Source organism: Falco biarmicus, chromosome 1 (assembly GCF_023638135.1).
Source record: "Falco biarmicus isolate bFalBia1 chromosome 1, bFalBia1.pri, whole genome shotgun sequence".
Lineage (NCBI taxonomy): Eukaryota > Metazoa > Chordata > Aves > Falconiformes > Falconidae > Falco > Falco biarmicus.
In genome coordinates, this window is record NC_079288.1 from 41,006,778 (window position 1) to 41,025,739 (window position 18,962).

Here is an 18,962-nt window from a genome sequence, read left to right on the forward strand (position 1 = left end):
GCAGCTCCTTTTCTTGGAAAATCAAGTTCACAGCTGACAATTTGAGGTCTGTAGGGACTCCCTGGCAACCTTTGCACAAATAGCAACACTTAACACTGCTGGACAAACTCCATCAAGGGAGAGCTATGTTCCGTCCCTCTTGCTCCCTCTGCTTAGATACAACTGCTCCTCTTCTATGCCTGGAGCCACTACCTACAGAACTCCTGTTCAAAAGAGCCATTTTAGAGTCTTTGCTATTTATGATGTATCCGGACAATAAAATACTGTAACGGATTCAATGGGCGCTGAAGAAATACTCCAGCTTCCATTACAGAAATTTTTAGGTGGGAAGGTTGTAAGAGGCCTTATTTGCAGCAGCTGCTAATTACTGACTTCCACTGATGTCAGGGAGACTACTGAGGGAAGCGTACCCCACAGGCCTGCTATGGTTATGGAAACGACCTTCCAAATGCAAACAGAAATGGCCTGGCTACCGCGCTGGTCCTTCAAATCTTGTAACACAGTAGCACAGCTCTACAGAAACATAGTTCAAGGTAAGGAATCTCTAAATCACAGTATGTAAGGAAGCTAGACACATCACCTTACAACTGAAGTGCTCCCTTTTCGAACAAATACTATATAGATAACAATGCCTATTTCTTGCATGGAGAGATTTAACAGTTTCTGTTTATTTAATAATAGTTAATAAAAAGACAAACATGTCTGGAAGGAAAAAAAAAGCAGTGCACACCACGGAATTCATCAAAAATGGTAGTTAACATGGCAACATTTCCAAATGCCCATCAGTGCTAGTTGTAGTTACAGTTGCAGTGCACCCTTCAAACACACTATCTCAAAGAAGCTTGCAGGCATTCATCAACTCTTACAAAACCCACTGCAAGATAACTTTAAAGATGAGGAAGCTAAGGAACAGAAGATTTAAGCGACTTGCCCAAGGTCAGACAGTGTTGGAGCTGGGAATAAAAATTCAGCTCCTTCAAATTGCTCTACCCATTTACAGCAGTCTCTCCCTATTGTTCCCACACTTGTACAGTCAATTTCTCTTTTTTTTTCTGGGAATAAACACAGTTCATCTTTTGCAATCTCAGACCATTAAATTTATAAAATGATTTGGGACTCATCAGTCTATTATTAGCTGTAAATATTTCAATCAAGTAATGCATGTGACAGTATGCTTCTACTCCAGTTTCAGTTGACCTCCCAAGCGAACCACTATATCCTTTTCCAAGGAACGATCTGTAGTGCCAAGAGAAAATTTTTGCTGAAGTGTTGGCTGCTTTGTGCAGAGGATGCTCACAGATCTGTGGGGTGATTGCTTCCAACCCTGTGCTGCACTTCTGCTAGTTAAATCATGTACTACAAAATCACCAGAGACATGACTCTGAATACAGTTTCTCTCCCAGCAAAAGAACAAAGCCTTCAGAAGAAGAAGTTTGTACCTTCGGTTGAAATGCTCCCTGAAGTGACCCAAAGGGACCTGAATGTGGAAGCATGGGTGGCATTCCAGGCATTGCTGGAGGATAGGTTGGAAAGAACTACAAAAGAAAAAGAGATGCTTATGTCACAGGACAACTTGAACAATAATGGAGGTAGGTGCCAAGCCTGGCACATACAAAAATAGTACTGTGTTGAACGAGTGCCACAATGAAAATACACACTCAATTTGCTTTCAAAATTTTTAAGAGCAAAGCCAAAACTTGGAAAATGCGCTCATCAGATTCATTTTCTAGATAGTGCTGAACAAGTGTGCCTTTACAATTTGTGGACTATTGCAAGAAGCACAGAGCATTCACCATTTTTAGAGGAATTGGAATAATTTGGTTTTATGTTCACTTTTCGTTAATTCTGCATTTTTCTGCAGTAGCAAATACATTGATCCTGTTTTGAAATGTGACCTGCTTTAATTTTCAAAGCAAAAAAGAACCACAAGATGCTGCATTGCACACTAACCACAGGCTGCATGCACACCACCTTGTAGTTGTGTAGGCTGGGTTAAGTTTTGCTTAGGCCTCTCCTGAGCACATACAGCAGTCTTACAAGTCCCAGAACATGTAGTTTTTGTGCTTTGGAGCAGTGGGGAGCACCAGGAAGAAACCACCAGTCTGACTTACTCCTGTGACCTGAGCAAAATCTTGTGAAAGAGCCATGCACTCCGGGCTGCTGCACTGTGAGAAGCACCAGCTGCAAAGATACTGCAATGACCACTGATCTAGCAATTTCTGCGCATTCCCTGCCATCCCAGGCACAGCAATAGAGCCACAGCAGCAAAAATGCAGTAGACAAAGATTAAAAACAAAAAAAGCCCACAGAAAATTTTGTACCTTAAAAAAAAAATATTGAGATGGAAAAAGAGCTTTAGGAATGAATGATTCACAATACTATCAATTGAAAACAAGCAAAAGAAGTGCAAACAGAACAATTAACAAAGACACCACCTAGAAAGGTAAGCACTCACGTTGGAATGTCGAAAGTAAGGGTTGTCTAATTTGGGAGCGTACTTGTCAAACTGGAAAGAAAAGAGAGAAAAAAAAAACAACAGGTGAGTTTGGTTTCGGCAGTAGCGGACACATCAGGATTTCAACACAGACAAATAATCATAGCCCGTTTGTACAGCACTGAACAGAGCAGAACTGGCTGGATATTGCATACTCGCTCATGAGGAACTGACTGATTTCCCAAAGCCAACGGAGATGGAAAGGTGCCAGCCCCCGGGTCGCGTGGGGAGCTGCCGAGCCTCACTGCAGAGCCCCATTTTGCAGGCACTACATCAAGAGGTTCCTCCACTCTGAAGAGAGCAGTCCTGATATCTGCAGCGCTGTGGAACGCAGTGAAGTTCAGCTTCAGGTCTAGATCTGGGATCTGCCCCTGGAGCGCTGAACTAGACCACAGACTAGAAGGTAGGGAATGTTTTCTATTTGACCCAATGTCTACTGCAGGGCAACCAATACCAATTCCCCATTTTCTGGGTTCCTCTAAGGGCCAAAATCATTTGGAAAAGGGCTAGATCACTTTTGGTGCACAATCTTGATATATTCCCCCTCCCCTGATAAAGAGAGAGTGCCCCAGAGAAAAGGTGATGGTTAACCTTTTCCATTCCAGCATGGGGTTTTAACACCTCCATGTGCGCAGCCTGTGCCCCATATCTATTTTTACGACCATTTGCCCCGTACCACCTTGGAAGCAAAACCAAAAAGCGTATATACACTGCATTTTTGAACAGTATGTACATTCTGCTGGGGAGGAGGGAGAAGGGAAGAAGGCAGGGAAGGGAGCTGTAGGACCCCATGAAAAGCTGCTTATTTGGCAAGTCAGCTGCTGTTTCACACTCCTCTGTGCAGGAGAGTAGATTTGTAATTTCATTAATTACAGTTATTACTGGAGCCATGTCCCCTCCAGTGTAAATACCATAAATTTCCAAACACATGCAGCTGTAAATTTCAACACTCTTCTCTAGTGTTGGGATTAGCAGACCTGATCTAGTGGAATATAAGAAGATGTGAGTGAAATATAACAAAAGAGCCTTGCAAGCTGTTTTTGGTATGACGGCTGACATCAACGGGCATGGGTGGGAGGGGAGGGAGCTGTTCCTGGGATCGGGTATCAGGATTCTTAAATAACACAGGAGGTTTCTGAGAAAAATTTCAAGATTGTTTTACACAGACCAAGAAAAGAAGGGAAGGTGTTTACACACGAGTACATTGAGCAAACACCTGGGCCAGGACTTGGGGTGGATGGTATTACTTTTAATTGTCTTGCTGCTAAGCAGATTACACCCAAGAATGTCATCGGGCAGTCAGCAGTGGGAAAGAAAAGTGAGAACCATTATGCTTCTTGAGATCTTGGTATTACTTCCCAAATGCTGCTTTAGTGCTACTCCTAGTTTTTGCTAGACTTAGCAGAAGAGGGTTGTTTCTACATTTTGGACACAGCGTGAAACTGAGAGGGGGGCAAAAATGCTAAATCTTGTCCTTTCAATCTCACAAAGAAATTGCCAGAAGCGGGGAGAGGGTGTGTTTTAAAGCACTGACAAAATGCGTTTGTAGCAGATCTCTAACAATTTTGTAACAGCTGCAGCAAAGTCCCATTGCGTTGCAAGCAACTTCAATGGCAAAATGCTAACGCTTGTTACATGGCCAGGAGGATCTCTCCCACAAGAAGAACCAGCCACACACAAATTAGTGCTTGTTGATGTGATCGAATAATAAAAGCCAAAATCCATATAGAATAGGGAATTAGGAGGAAGAGGGACAAAACTGGCATCAGATGAGATGCTGCACTACGGTGAGAGCTCCAGGTAAGCAAGCGCAGTCTGCCCCACAAGGAAGAGTTGTGGGGACTGCGCCTGGTGCTGGAGGCCACTGATCTTGTGGCATGGCATCCTTGTTGGTGTGTTCTGGAGTATCATGGCACCTGGCCCTGGGAAAGGGCGAACAGAAGTACACAAGCAGGACACACGAACAGGGAAACTAAAGGGACTCTGGACTTGTCTCATGGGTGCAGGTATCTGCTCACAGGTAGCAGCGTGGGGGACCTAGAGGCTGGGTGTGGAGGCTCTGGATGGAAAGAGGGTCCCTCTGGGAGTGCTGGGCCTGTCTCTCCAGGCCTCCAGGTCAGAAGAGCAGGGACAGCACGCCTGGCTGAAATGAAGAGGACTGGGTTTTGTTTGACAAGAGCAGGTTAGGCTTTTTGACCAGAGATGCTCTACTTATCCTCACATTTTGGGCTGGGGTACGCACCATGGGAGGTGCAGAGGGCGGCATGAGCGGCGTCTGGGGCAAGCTGGATGGAAAAGGAGTGAATGTGTGCTGGTGGGTGTGTTGGTGCTGATGCGTGTGTTGGTGCTGGTGAAACTCCGCTCTCAGCAGCGGCACCGGGCCAAGTGAGGCAGCGGCCCGGTCCGAACTCTGAACCAAAAACCGGTTGTTCAGCTCTTGCCTGAGCAGTTCGTGATCTAGAGGAGAGAGAGAGAGAAAAAAAAAAGACACAGAGGCCCGTGGGCCTGTGAGTACCACAAAGACGGAGGAGAAAGAGTCAATATTCACCTGGCATTCCCTGTTTCTGCAGGTCATGCTGTGGTGGTTTTCTACGTGAGGACTCATTGGTGGAGGTAAGAGAGATGCCTGTGACAAAGTACCAATCAGAATCCCCGAATGAGGCTGGCAATACATGATTGGTTGGTTGAATGATATCAACAGGCTGGTATCTAAAGACAAGAGAGAACACCATGAGTCATCACAGCAGAAAACATCATTGGGGGCATCAGCAAGCATCGCCCCCGGCCCCCCGCCCGCCAGCCCCCCGCACAGCACAGCTCCAACGGTTACTCCTCCTCCCTGGCACCTGAGGCCACGGCACCGAGCGTGATGCCTCCAGGAACGGTGGCCAGACCTTCCCGCACCAGCAAGATGCTGGGGAGCACCCTCCAGGACAGTGGCTCTCTTTAAAATGAGTAATACTGACCTGTTCCCTTTGGAGGCTGGAAATTCAGCAGCATACCTGTACACTGAAAACGGATGGCGGCCTAATGTGTGTGTTAAACTCTTAAGATGATTGTACTCAAGAGGGAAAATTTTGACAAGATCTACAACGCAATGAAATAATGGATTTGGGTGGCTGGAAACTACCTGCTCCATCAGCCATTTCTCAACAGATCCCTGTGCCATCCTTCCCCTTCTCAGACCCAGGGCATGCACAGGAACATCCACCCTAGAAGCTGTGGCCTTCTTTGCACTAAGTTTTTTTTTGAGACCTTAAATACTAAGCAGTCCTTTCCTCAGTCTCTAACAGGCTATACTTGTAATTTTTTGTCCCTGCCTCCAGGCTTTTCTCCTATGAGAAAATATGGAGAAGGAATCAGTGGGAAGAGGAGAAACACTGAACTGGCTCCAGATCTCATGAAGGTCATAACGACTGCAGAAACAAAATGTCCCACCATACGACCTCTTCTCAGCATCTTCCTCTGGAAGAACAACTTGCACTAAATTTGAACGCGGTTTTGGGTGATGGAAAATACCAGCACTTCAGAAATGACATGACTGAGGACAGCAGGGATAAACGTCCACTTTCCCAACGTAACTGCTGGTATCAATTAAATCCATCTGTGATTTTGCCTACGAACTTCAAAGAGGGATCAGCACCCACCATATTACACATTTTCTAAGCTGAGAGCAACTTGTGTCGCCAGCTGTGGATGACACACACTCAGTCCTGACTGACCCACTTGCTTCTGAATTTACATGAATCCACTTCTTTTAGTTTAACATCTCTTTTAACCTACAGCACTGAATATAAAGGGGCAAAAGAATACATGTGCTTTAAAGTTTTATTTCATGTTTTGCAGGCATTTCTTTTACTTCACTTTTCTAGAGTAATATTAGAAATGTCTAAATCAGTCACTTTCTGAAGTGACATGGTTAAGATCTTTAAAAACGGGCACTCTGATGGGGAACTTCAAGGTCTCTGCTACCACTTAGGAGCCTACATCCTATTGAAAGGCACTTCTGAAAGCAAATTTTGGGTGCCTAATCCATTTGCTTTTCAGTAATAAATTTACTGCTAACAGCAGGTACTGTGTACTGCTAAAATTTCTATAATAATTCATACAAAAGCAGAAAGTATATATACTTGTGATACTGAAGCCTACGGCACTGAAGCAAAGGAGTCTGTAATGGGTTCTCCTTGAAGCAAGCAAACAAGAACAAAAAAAAAAACTAGGCTGAAAGCACTTTAGGTCCAAAACTTAACCTCTTTAGTGAGTATGAGTGTGATTTCATATGTGTGTGTTTACGCATTTAAATTTGGCATGACTTAAAGAAACTGAATCCTTCTGTTAGCATCAAGATAATCCACTTTTCTGGAGGGAGAGATAAAAGCGAGTTGGCAGTTTTAAGTGCTCTGATATCCAATTTCTTTAAGAGACTTGAAGTCAGACTGATAGATTTGCAGCTGGCTCCAGCCCATAGCCCTGTACCACAACTTTGGCCTTTGTCAGGAAAAGAAAAGTCCGGGAGATGTTTGGAGAAGCAGTGGAGTGCTTGGAGGAGCCGCTGCTTCCTAGTAAGGGTGGGACTACCGAGTAATAACCCAGCTCCGTGAGGGGCTCTGGGCAACATTACCATCAGAACTAAGTTCTTGTGCCTGCCGGTGACGCCTTGTCTGACAGGTCTGGCCAGTAACAACACAACTAGGAGCAGCGTGACTGAGCAGCCCTTTGAACGCCCGAACACTACTGCTCTGTGCGCACACGCGAGGTGGGCAGGGCAGAAAAAGGTCTGTCCTGCCAGTGTTGCTGGGTACCCTCATGTTCAGAAGAGAAGACACAAAGACTGCTGCTTCCTCTCTGTATCCTGCATCGGGGCCAGCCCTGGTGCCCTTGAGTCGAGGGCAGCAGCCCACACAAGGGTTGCTCGTACATTACTTGTACAAGCTTTAGGTTTCAAAGAGAAGAAATGCCAACAGAAGCGCATTCTTGTTATTCAGGGACCTGAATTTGTACATCAGTGGATGCAGGAGCTCTGAGCTCTGCTTTTCTTCTTGGCAAGAGCAACAAGTGTGCCAGGCCGAATTTAAAGGAAGAACACTTTTCCTCCAAAAAGATGACAAAAAGGAGATTTCAAAGGGCCAGACCCTCTCCGATGGCTTTTCTAAGCTGGTGCTTTTACAGAGAGCGCACATACACTTGAACGGCACAGCAAGAACTATGCTGCTAGCAGCAGCTGGATCCTAGCTCTTCAGGGCTGCTCAGCAATATTGTTTGCTTTTAAGAAACTTTTATGTGAATGACAACAGAAGCTCCTGGCTCTGCAGTGCTCTGTATTGATTTTATGATGTGCCAGTTTGCAGGCATTTCATATAATGCAGACAAGAGGCATTTCACTGTCTGCAGGGTTAGACGCCCAGACCTTTCCCTCCACTAACTTAGGCTTCTTCTGCTTAAATTGCAGGAGAAATCCTTTTAGTGGGAGCAAGACTGTTACCATTTCCTGGCAAGCTGCTGAATGTGAATAGGTCACTTGATCTTGTACCTCCCGAAGTTAATGGTGAAAACATACTTGCTTTCAGCGACTGCAATATCATGCTTTTAGTGAGCGCACTGCTATTTCCTTTCACAGTACTTTCAAAGTCCCCATCACAGTAGTCCTTTGCCTTAACAGAGGAAGCAATGAATAGGTCTCCCACAGTGCTGCCAACATCTTCCCCGCCATGTGGTTGAAATTCTAGATGGTGCCAGGGCCTGTGACAGCCAGCAGCTTTGGCCTGTGTGGTTCTGCTTCTGGCTAGGAACCCAGGGCACTTTTGTCTATCATCGTTCTGAGAGCTCACTTTGGACCAGTTCACATTTTTCTTTCATTTAAAGCAGCAGTTACAAATAACGGGACATTATTTAGCTCCTGGAAGAAGAGGGGATGCAAGACCATCAGATTTTTCCACAGCAAATCTGCCCTTTTCTTATTCCTTTAACTGGCTTCAGAGGAAACAGAGGGCACATTTTTTGCAGAATACTTGTCCTGTTTAATCCCTGCTGAGTTAGTTGTGGAGTCAAATGCCAGATCAAAAGGAGGCCCCAGCAAGTAAAAGTCACAGGGAAGTCTCCAGCTGCCAGGGTCTCTTCCAGGGACAGCTGTAGGCTAATGGATAAGCTATAAACAGGGCATTTAGGGCAGAAGTGACAATGGAATGGGGGCCAGCGTGAACAAAGGAAACTTTTTAAAAGGACGCAAAGATAGTGAGAGCTCAACAGCAGAGCCTGCCAGCTAAGCTGTCTTTGCCTCAGACAGAAAGGCCAAGGAGCCAGGGGCACACAGAGAGTTTCTGCTGCCGCAGGCAGAGGATCCTGCTCTGCCAGCAGGATGTGCTGCTTGCCGAAGGCTCAGAGCAGGGGATAGGTGTTCAGCTAGAACGACGTGCTGGGATGATTAGAAACATTTTTTTCAAGTCAGTTCTACCCCCAGCAGCTGTCATGAGCGTGGGGACAAAGAAGGGGAGAATGGCAAACTGTACATCAGTCCTTTGTTAATCTAAAGAAAGTCTGATGACTGTGGAATGCCACACTGGACAAATCATGCCCTGAAAAGGAATTTTTTTTTTGAAAACTTTGTTTTGAAGTCTTTTTATAGGAAGCTACAGTGTTCTCTCTAGAATCTCTCATCTGGTAAACCACATCCAGGTCTCTTACCTGCTTCACAAGCACTCTCACAGTTCCAGCACACACTGCCTGCGGGTGGGTCTGTGTCCCTTTATCTGCCCACCAGCCAGCCCATCTCTCAACACCCTCCAGTGCATGCACGGCAGATCAGCCCTGGAAGAAGAAGGGAACCTACCTGCAGGGTGACCTGGTATCACGAGGCTGTTGGTAGGTAACGCTGGTGGAGGTGGCAGCGTGGGTGGGGTGGCGAACATGGCCGGATGGTGCTGGTGTTGGGTCTGCGATCTGAGAGAGAAGTGCGAGGTAGCAAGATTAGAGATGGAGAGGGGCAGAGCTGGGCCGGAGGAATGGTGTGGAGGAATCTGGGGAGAGAGGGGAAGGTGTTTTGGGAGGCTGATGCTTGTTGCACTGCTAGCACTGCTGCTCCGGCTGCAGAGAGAAAAACATGGGAGGGAAGAGGGGGGAGAGAGACAGAGAGAGAAAGAGTGTGTTACAACACGGGACTGACACAGTGCAAGAAATACACTACCAGAAACAACACACCTATGTAACACTGACCTCCCCAAGCTTATGTTTTTGTTTCTCTTAATGGCAGTGGAGACAGTAACAGATCTTAATGAACTTCTCCAACAGGGCAGGAAGGGGCTTGCGCTCTCTGGGGTGACGTTTCCTCTGGTGCTTCAGCAAGTTACAATCCTCAAGGGCTATCCATGAGATACTGAGGAAGGCTACAGAGACAGCTTGATTTTGCACCTTTATTTAGCCTCTGATGACCTTGCAGTGGCCATGTGTGTCCTTGTGATCCTATGACACAATTACTCTAATTCCTTTTTCTGTTACTCTGGGTTCACAGTTGCACGCTGTGAGTGACTTTGGGACCAAGTTTTATCTGCTGTGCACGCTGTAGTTACACTCATACAACCATGCAAACACATGCCACGTTAACAAATTTTTCTCATAATAATCCTGCATTTTACATCTTCTTCTATTATTATTACTCCACTGCAGGCGGTCTAAGTTTTGTGGAGTGAAAGGCACTATTACTGCAGTTAGTGTAATTCCCACAATATCAATTATTCGTGCAAACTAAACCTCAGATATCTTGATTCATTTGAAATATTAATAATAATTGATACTACGGTGTCATTTACAGGGTAAAACCACAACAGAGCTTAAGTATGCAGGATACTATGAAACACACATTAATAGCAGCTCTCTGTATTCATATTTCGACCCTTGTGCAGCCAAATACTGTGTTTTAAATCCGTTTTCTCATCTTGTTTAAACTAGCCTAGTTCTGGTTTGGGAGGCAAGGCATGTTTCTATACAAAGAAAAAAATACATCTTCAGCAAAAAGACTATACAGGTTCCAGTTGACTGGCTAAACTCTTCTCTAGAAACATTTTATCCACACTGTTTTCACCCATCCCACTTACTGGATGGAGGCAATTTAAACACCGAAGATAAGCCTCCTGCTAGATCTGAGCATGTCAGAGTGAAGCAGATTTCTCAGCCTACACGGGAGCCCTATTCTAAGGGACAAACATTTTCTGATATAGATATCCCTCTTCTGATGCTGGTAAACAAAAACCTGTGATAACTGCGAACAAACCTACTTCAACAGAGTCTTTCTGAATATGAAACAAGGGAGTTGCTCAAACTCAAACCACCTTAAATTTCTAAGGCAAGAACTAGCCGGTTCAGACAAGACAGTGCAAACTCCACTAGAAACTGGAACTAAAGGAACTTTACCCCACAGTTACACATGCCTTTGTCCCAGAAAGGGAGCATTTATCACCGAGTTTCAACTGCAGTTGTCCACCACTGCTGGAAAATCCAGCCTGTGGAGTCAGCACAGGAAGTCCAAGACCTGAAATGCGGAGCATCTCACACAGACAGTAAGAGTGCTCTTGTCTCACTTCCCAGCAATTTCCATCCCATTTGAAACAAGCTTTAGCCCAGCAGTAGCATCAAGATGTCACAAGTATCCCTTTCCCCTACCTGATATTATTGAGTCCGTTGTGGGCCACCTGGTGATGCACTTGGTAATTGAGAGGTGGAGGGATGTGACTCGGAGGCTGGGTCCGAAGCTCAGGTATTAACTGAGGCTGCGACTGTGGCCGAGGTTGAGGTTGTGACTGTGGCCGAGGCTGCGGCTGAGGCGTGAGCCTTGGTGGTGCTGGTGCTGAAATCACTGGCTCCTTCTTCAACAGTGGGCTTGCTCTGGCACTTGACGTGGGCGCTGAGGAAGTAGAAGTCACAACGGCAGCTACTGGCTGGGGGCTGGGGATAGGCAGGGCGAAGGGCACGTCGGTGCTCAGTTCCCGGCTCCGCTCTAGCCCAGACACCTTTGGGACATTGGCTGCTTTTGCTTCTGGCTTGTCATTCAAGGTGGGACCTTATGGAGCAACGAGAAAAACAACAAAGTGCATACTGAAAGGGCTGCATTTGTTTCCCTTCTTGGTAGAACATATGCCTGAGAAAACACAAGTCATGTTTCAGCTCGTGGGAGCACCGTGGGAGCACTGCTGCTACACGATGGATGTGTGTTCGTGTGTTTGTCCTTCCGCTGTCCTTCACCAGCCAGTCTACAGAACTTGTTAGCACGTGTGTAAGAGACTTAGCTGTCATTAAATGAACACGTACTACAAAGAACATACGGCCTTATGACTTCTACAGAGTCCCAAGGTTACGTACAGTAGGAGTATGAACGTGTCTCAAGTTACTGCTACAGTATTTCCTGCTCAATGTAAGTTTTAAGGCTGATAACGAACTCATGAACACAAGCCTCATCATCAAGACATATCATTTTCTCCACGCTCTTTCAAGGCAATCTACATTGTGTTTAGGCTCAACTCCAGGTACAGCACACCCTGACCCAAGCACTAATCATTAATGATAACCCCACCTGGCTTCTGGGGAGGAGGCTACCTGGGATCTTCCTGTAGCAAAGGATGGGGCAGTTCTGCAGCAAAGCCTTGACGCTGCTGTCCCATGGCCACACACTTGTGTGGAAGAACAGAACAGAGAAGGCCGGAAAGATCCAGTCAGAAGTGCAGTGAGCACCCAAGTGTAGTCCTGCTCACCCCAAGTATTGCACACACCTGTATGCACAGCAAGTGAAAACGATCAGGAACACTGTGACCTTGCAAAACGCACCTATGGTGAAAATTCCATTTAGAATTACTCCTTCTATGATATTAAGCTAAACAAAGCAGACCAAAGGGTTAAAAGACTGGAAAGGAAAAAGAGAGGAAAGAGCAGGTGTTTCAGATCAAGCAGTATCCAAAAGGTCAAAGACAACTGAGGGGACCCATGTACCCACAATTACACGAAAAGCTGTTCACGGGTTACAAGAACCAACGTTGTTTCCTGTATTTCACATGCACACACAGCGCTTCCAACTGATTTTTAGAACACATGCTTTTACTGTCCACCAAAACGTGTTGGGGGTTGTTTGTGTTTAGCCAGCTTGCAGACGTGCAAGAGATGCTACCTACACTCATTAACACGTTCCCAACACCCTCACGCACAAATTCCACCTTTGAAATTTTCCCATCTCATCAAAGGACTGAGCCAGTTCCTGATGTAGGAGGTGTGGAAATAACACACAACACACAGCGCGAGCTAATTCTGGCCACCAGACGCTCTAACCAGGCGTTTGTGAACACAGCCTATGTGAGGCCAGAGTCCTCGCTGCTGCTGCTTCAATGGCTTGAGCAGCACCATGCCGGCGCTGGATGAGAGGCCAGTGATGAATCAGAGCCTGCAGCGCACCAGCTCACTCTCTGTACAGAAAATGCCCACATGGTGCTGGCATCTCCTTCCAGGAGATACAAGGCAGTTTCCCACACTGCTTCTGGCTCTGCTTGCACTCTTACCATTGTACCATTTCCTTCATCAATCAATCAATCCATCACGACATACGTATAAATTCAGAATATGAAAAGAAGTTGAAGACGTGCGGCCTCAAACCCACAGATGACAGGAACAGAAGCCTTTCTAAACACCAGTGCTTTGGCTGGCAGCAAGTATGATCAACCCTGTACTTTCCAGCATCTTACACATCTTTACATGTTTGAAACAATGTCTAGAGGTCCTAAATTACTCCCTACAACAAATATAATTCTTATTAATTCTTATTCCAGTGAATTTCTTTTTTGAATATGAGTTAATGCATCACAGGTACCCTGGTTTTGAGATGTAACTAGACTTAGTTTCAATGTTTAGAGTGACAAAGAATTTATTTCTACAATCAAATCCTCATCACTCTTGTGCACCATTATTTTTTATAATACCACCTATGTTTGTAAATAACCCTCAGATTTTGTTACTCACAATGGAAAAATTGTCACTGACTAGTCAAGCCAGGGGTCCCCATACCGTGAATATTGGAGGAAGTGCATTCACAGCGGCAGATCCCACTTTTTTTCAGGAGGTACCCATTAAAAGCAATTGGGTTTCATTCCTGAGCATAGGTTTCCTGAGAGCCTATTAGCTCTTTCCATCCAACAGGCCTCCTCCTACAGAGTTAAACATCACATTGTGTAATCATAGGCAATGTAGACTAATGGTGTGTATTCAAAACACACTGGCACCACAAAAGTTAGTTGAGTAAAAAGTCAATTAGATCCAAAACAAATCAATAAAGTCCTGCATTAAAAGCAGCTGCTTGACCAGGTTTATGTACAACTATCGATTCCCTGTAGTTTCAGCATTAGTTCTCATTTGTAATTTTCTCAAAGCAAAAAGCTCATGCTCCCTTACTGACCAAACTGACCAGGCAGCCTGGTCATATTAGTACTAGGGGCGCATGACTGATTTCTGTTGCTAACTTGCATCTCCCAGGTTGCAGTACTGAAATATTTTTGTGTTTTGCTCCTGACAACAATAAAAATATCCATACGCCTCCCCGCCCTGCCCTGGAAAAGCTACAGGCATGACTGTGAGTATCTTCTTGCCCTTTGTAGCCATGCTGTGCAAAAGCAGAAGCCCTGAGAAGGGCAAGATACGGTGTGAATTCAAGGGCAAGTGTGGAGAAGCATGTGAGACAGCAAAACGCTCCAGCCTTCTCAGCCACCACACGGGAAGGACGGTGGGTGAATCCTGGTGTTCTGGCAACTTTTCTGTTTCCCTTTCTAATGGCTGTCGTACAGGATGAGAGAGAAGCTGCTTCACGTGGCTGACTTGAGGGTGGGCCGCAATGGGTGAAGGGAAGGGAACCCGTGTGAACAAAGGCAAGAAAAACCATGGAGAAAAATGACAGGAAGAAGCGACTGCAGGCACCGAGGCCTGCCTGATGTTTGAAAGTCAACTTTTCTGAAAAAGAAACTTTTCTCACACCTAGGTGTTTCACTTAAGTCTCTGGTAAAATGGATTTGGGTAAAATGGATTTGGACAAAATGGAGAACAGATGCCCCGAAGGAAATATACCCATACATCTCACTACTCCAGAAAACACAAAAGGCGCTCCTAAGCGAAGACTTAAGACCCTTCACTTCATCTGACTCCACGGAGGGCCACCCCGTGACTTACTTGCGCTCTGACACTGAAGAAAAGACATGGGTCTGGGTTTGTTTCTTACCAACACTTACCTCTACCTGTTCAGTGCCTGTTTCCAATACCCAGTCACTAGTTAACCATATTCCAGAGATCTCCAGAAACCTGTGAATTTTGAGGCCATCTTCTCTGTGCAACCAAAGAAACATTGACTTTGAAGGATATAATTACCTGGTTTCTTAGGTACTTAGCAAGGTCCTTATGATACCTATCACAAAAGCCTCCAGTTCAAGACTTTCTTCTCCATTCACATGGAAGTCTCTGAGCTACCTTCCCTGAAATCCCTCAGAAAGTTCATTTTAATGATTTTGACAAGAGATGTTGCCCATTCTCATCAGGATCTCACACTCTAGTTTCTCTGTATGATGCTGGAATACCCCACTGAAGGGAACTATACTCCTGCGCACCCAAGTTCCTTCCAACTGACCAGGCTGACTGCTGGTCACATACAGAAATATCCCAAGGAAAGAAAACAAATATTCCCTTTTTGCAAGTTGGATCACGTTTGACTGAGATCCTTTCATAAATTTCTGTACTTCAGCTCCTATTCTAGCCCTTCGGAGCAGATGGACCCATGGAGCTGAGCACAACTGCCCTGACAAAAGAACAGACCTACCAGACCATACCACAATGTTCTAGAGGCAAAAATGTGTTTATTTTTACCAAGTCCTAGAGTAATTTTCATGCTTAATGATAACAGGCTGAGTCAATTTGCCTAAGACTTGACAGTCAGCTCCAATAATTCAACCTTAATTAAACCTGAACGCATGTCAGTTCAGCTCGTCCCTTCACAGGAAATCTGACATTTGCAATGATTCATGTTTCAGCCATGCTATGGGAAGGCTGGATCACATCTGCCATTCTCCACCATGCAGAGCACTACCCCTTTTCAGCATGCCAACTTTGTTTATGTGCTAACCAAACACTTTGGACTTCTTCCATTGAGAGGTTTTCTTAAATGAACCGACAGTGAAACATGTCTTGATCTCACGGGGATGAATGATGATTGAGTGCGAGAGACGGGGAAGAAAGGGCTGAAACTGCTCTAACAAGAGAAGTAACAACAACCTGGGGTTAGTAATTCTTGCATCCTTGATCAGCTAGTTTTCCATTTGGAGCGCTCCAAAATATTAACGTCCCTGTGTCTTGGGCTACATCCCATTCCAATTTAACCTGGTAAAGATGCAAACTTTTAAAAACTTTAAAAAGCACAGAGCTTTAGCTACTGCTGCTGTAAACCTGTAGAAACGAGTCAAAGCTTAAGGGAAACCCCAAAAACAACTACAGGTGAATTTGCTGCAAGAAGTGTGTTTCAGAAGGAGCTACCTGAACCTAAAAGACCATCAGCATGGATCCAATATGCAACCCCAGAGAATTCAAAATCTGTTATTAGGATAAACATGCACTGCCCATTCCCATGGCTGCACAGGCTGACATGCTCACCAGTGTTTAACTACACAGCATTGCAGGCTAAATACAATACCGAAAGTCCCAGACACAAATTAAACCTTTCTGTAACAGGAATTTGCTTTCAAGCTGATTAAGAGTAGCTCAAGTGCAAGGGATTAAACATGTAAAGGCTGCTTTGAGAGCTCCAATAAGCAGTTACCGTGTTATACAAACAGTACTTAGGGCAACAGCAGTTCTAGCCCTGCCTCTTGCTCTTTGCAAGCTGCTGGTTCCTGCTGAAAGGGGACTGTCAACACACGTACAATGTGATTGGAAATAATCTAATCTTGCTTGCACGCCTTTCCTTTGTCTCTTGAAAAAAAGAAAAGTGGAGTCATTCAGACGTCTTTCTGCAGTCTCCCTCATTGTATTCAAACAGCAAGGGTGATGGGGTGATGTGAGAAAGAAATTCCTCTCCTACATCCATCAATGACATCTTTAGCAATGGCAATTTCCCAAGAAACACAACCACCACCATCTGCAGCCTATCTATCCAGCCTATACACATCCTTGAAAACAGACACAGGCCAGGCTGGCTAGGATGAACTCTGCTCCCTATTATAATTCCAGCAAGAAACATTGCAAAAGCATCACCACAGGAATTACAGGGACGTATGTGGCAAGAAGCTGAGTATTTCAGAGTTGGTTGATGAGTCCCAGAGCCGAGTTTTGAACCATCAACATGGGGAACGAGTACTGAAGAGCAAAATTTTACAGCACTAGGTCAAAACAAATACATAACTAAAGGAACATAGTCAGTGAACTTCAGTAATTTTTTTTTTTTTTTTAATTGAGCTTTTAGAATGGTGCATAATGTATTGTGGATATGCAACAATATAAGCACAAGAGAGAATAAAGCATTTTGCATCGGCAGTGATAGCACTGACACTGGTAGAGTGCTTACAAGTGAAAATCAATATTTAAGTGCCAATTCTTTATCCCTAGCTGTTTTTTTGCTCTTATATAGATGGCTTTTTCATTGCGTTCTAGGAGGGTAGCACTGTTTAAGACATTAGATGATTAGCTTGGTCTGCAAAGGTAAGGCAAGCAAAGCTACAGCACAGAAGCCACCCAACATATGGGGCACCAAGTTCCTCCACCTATTTTAATGAAAATCAGCTTAAGATAAGAAATAAAGACTTGGGAGTCACACATTGCCTGAAAGGCTCCATGGTGTGTAATGTGAACCATTGTTAACGTTGCCTTAAAGCAAAGGCCAAATTTCCAACCTGACAGCAGTGTACTGCACACGTTAGGTTGTGTCAAAAACACGTTCTCCTGCGGGACGGGCTGCTCGGAACATCACAGGCTCTGGTGGATTTCCCGCAAACGGCTGCAGCGCTCCCAGGGAGGACAGCCCACCGATGCCAGCCCCGATGCGGGCACCCGGCCGAGGGCGTGCTGTGTGCAGGGTGAGGGTCTTTGTTCGCTCCCCCGAGTGGGGCCGCTGCGGGAAGCTCCTTCCGCAACTTGCTCCGGATCTGGCCCCTATCACTCAGTTCATTTGTACAGAGCTGTCTGTCAAGTCAAATCGTCTTGCCACAATCTGAAACACCCTCCGAACAGCTGCCACTATCAATTACTCTCCCAGACAGCCCTGACTATCAGGAAGAGAACTGGAGCGAGCACTTGCCAGTTTTAATAAACTCTGTTGCCCAAGTCATTTAACCTGCTAGATTGCTGTATGCTGGGGCTGTAACGAGCCTTCAGCCTTTCAACCTAGAAGAAAGCAACAGTGGCAAAAAGCTGTCAGCTTGGTCTTCAGAATTAACTTCCAAGGGTGTCTTTCCCCACTCCCCCCCCTCCTTTCTGAAACACCCAAGTTTAAAAGATAAAAAATATCTTCAAGTCATTTTCATAACGTCATGACAAGGGAAGCATCTCACGTTTTTAACACAAAGGCAGGGACTCCTGACAGCGAAGGGCTGTCATGCCCCACGATTCTCATATGAGGAGCACACCTGAGCAGAGAGCTCCTCTCTCCCCCCACACCTGCATGGCCATGTCGCAGCACTCCCCGGCGCCTGCTCTGTCCATGCGTTGGCCACCACCCCCCCCCAGTGACACGGATGCAGCCGAGGCTGGGATGCCCCGACCACCCAACGATCTGCACCACCACTCCAGCCCTGTTCCTTACACTCCCAGTATGGTTATGGTTTCTCACCCAACAGAAAGGTCAAGCATGGCAAAACTGCATTTACTCCAGTATTTCCAGAACCAGTAAGAGAGATTTCCTAAAGACACATTTCTTTCAAATTAGAACGCTTCCATCCAGATGAGTGTTTTCAGTCTGTGGCTCACATATATATCTTGAGATGTCTGTGAATGTTAATTGAAAAGGTCTATTGTCATTGGGATTAATTTGCCATATAGGCATCTGTACTTCCACTAGAAAGCTTACTGGACTCTGCAAATCAAAAAGAAAATTCAGAACCACTACGCTAAATGTTTTCCTTCACCAACTGTGTAGATTAAAGCCTTTGTTGTGAAAGCTTGCAGCACAGGAAGATCCAACCCCCTCTCCCAGAACCCGAGAGCAACAGCATTAAGACCTATGGACTGGATGCTGATTTGCTGCTTTATGGTTCTTTAATGGGATGTTTTATTCCTAGAGATTTGGGAGCTTTCCATGCTCTATCCAGGCATGTTAGCTGTAAGCGTGCATGATGACACTCCAAAGCTGCAGGAGCTGAATGAAAACGAGTGCCAAACACAAGGATTGGGGCCAGAGCATAAAGAAGAAGGATCACCATTCAAACTCCCCTGAAGTAAGTCACACTGCATTTTCCTAGCAACACTGCTTCTGGCA

General features: G+C 45.4%; 1 protein-coding gene across 22 annotated transcripts in view; it reads right to left on the bottom strand.

Annotated features, from left to right (window-relative positions):
- The window catches only part of FBRSL1 (fibrosin like 1), a 548,084-nt gene that overhangs the window by 17,393 nt on the left and 511,729 nt on the right, over positions 1 to 18,962 (bottom strand). For 11 of the 22 annotated variants that reach the window (XM_056336603.1, XM_056336559.1, XM_056336542.1 and 8 more), the window contains 5 exons: positions 11,147 to 11,543; positions 9,321 to 9,574; positions 4,716 to 4,951; positions 2,456 to 2,506; positions 1,440 to 1,535 (listed from right to left, as the gene is read on the bottom strand). In XM_056336603.1, the coding sequence (XP_056192578.1) occupies positions 1,440 to 1,535; positions 2,456 to 2,506; positions 4,716 to 4,951; positions 9,321 to 9,574; positions 11,147 to 11,543 (1,034 nt within the window). Of the gene's footprint in view, positions 1 to 1,439; positions 1,536 to 2,455; positions 2,507 to 4,715; positions 4,952 to 5,042; positions 5,204 to 9,320; positions 9,575 to 11,146; positions 11,544 to 18,962 lie in introns of all 22 variants that reach the window. The other 11 variants (XM_056336666.1, XM_056336498.1, XM_056336674.1 and 8 more) reach the window with 7 other exon arrangements.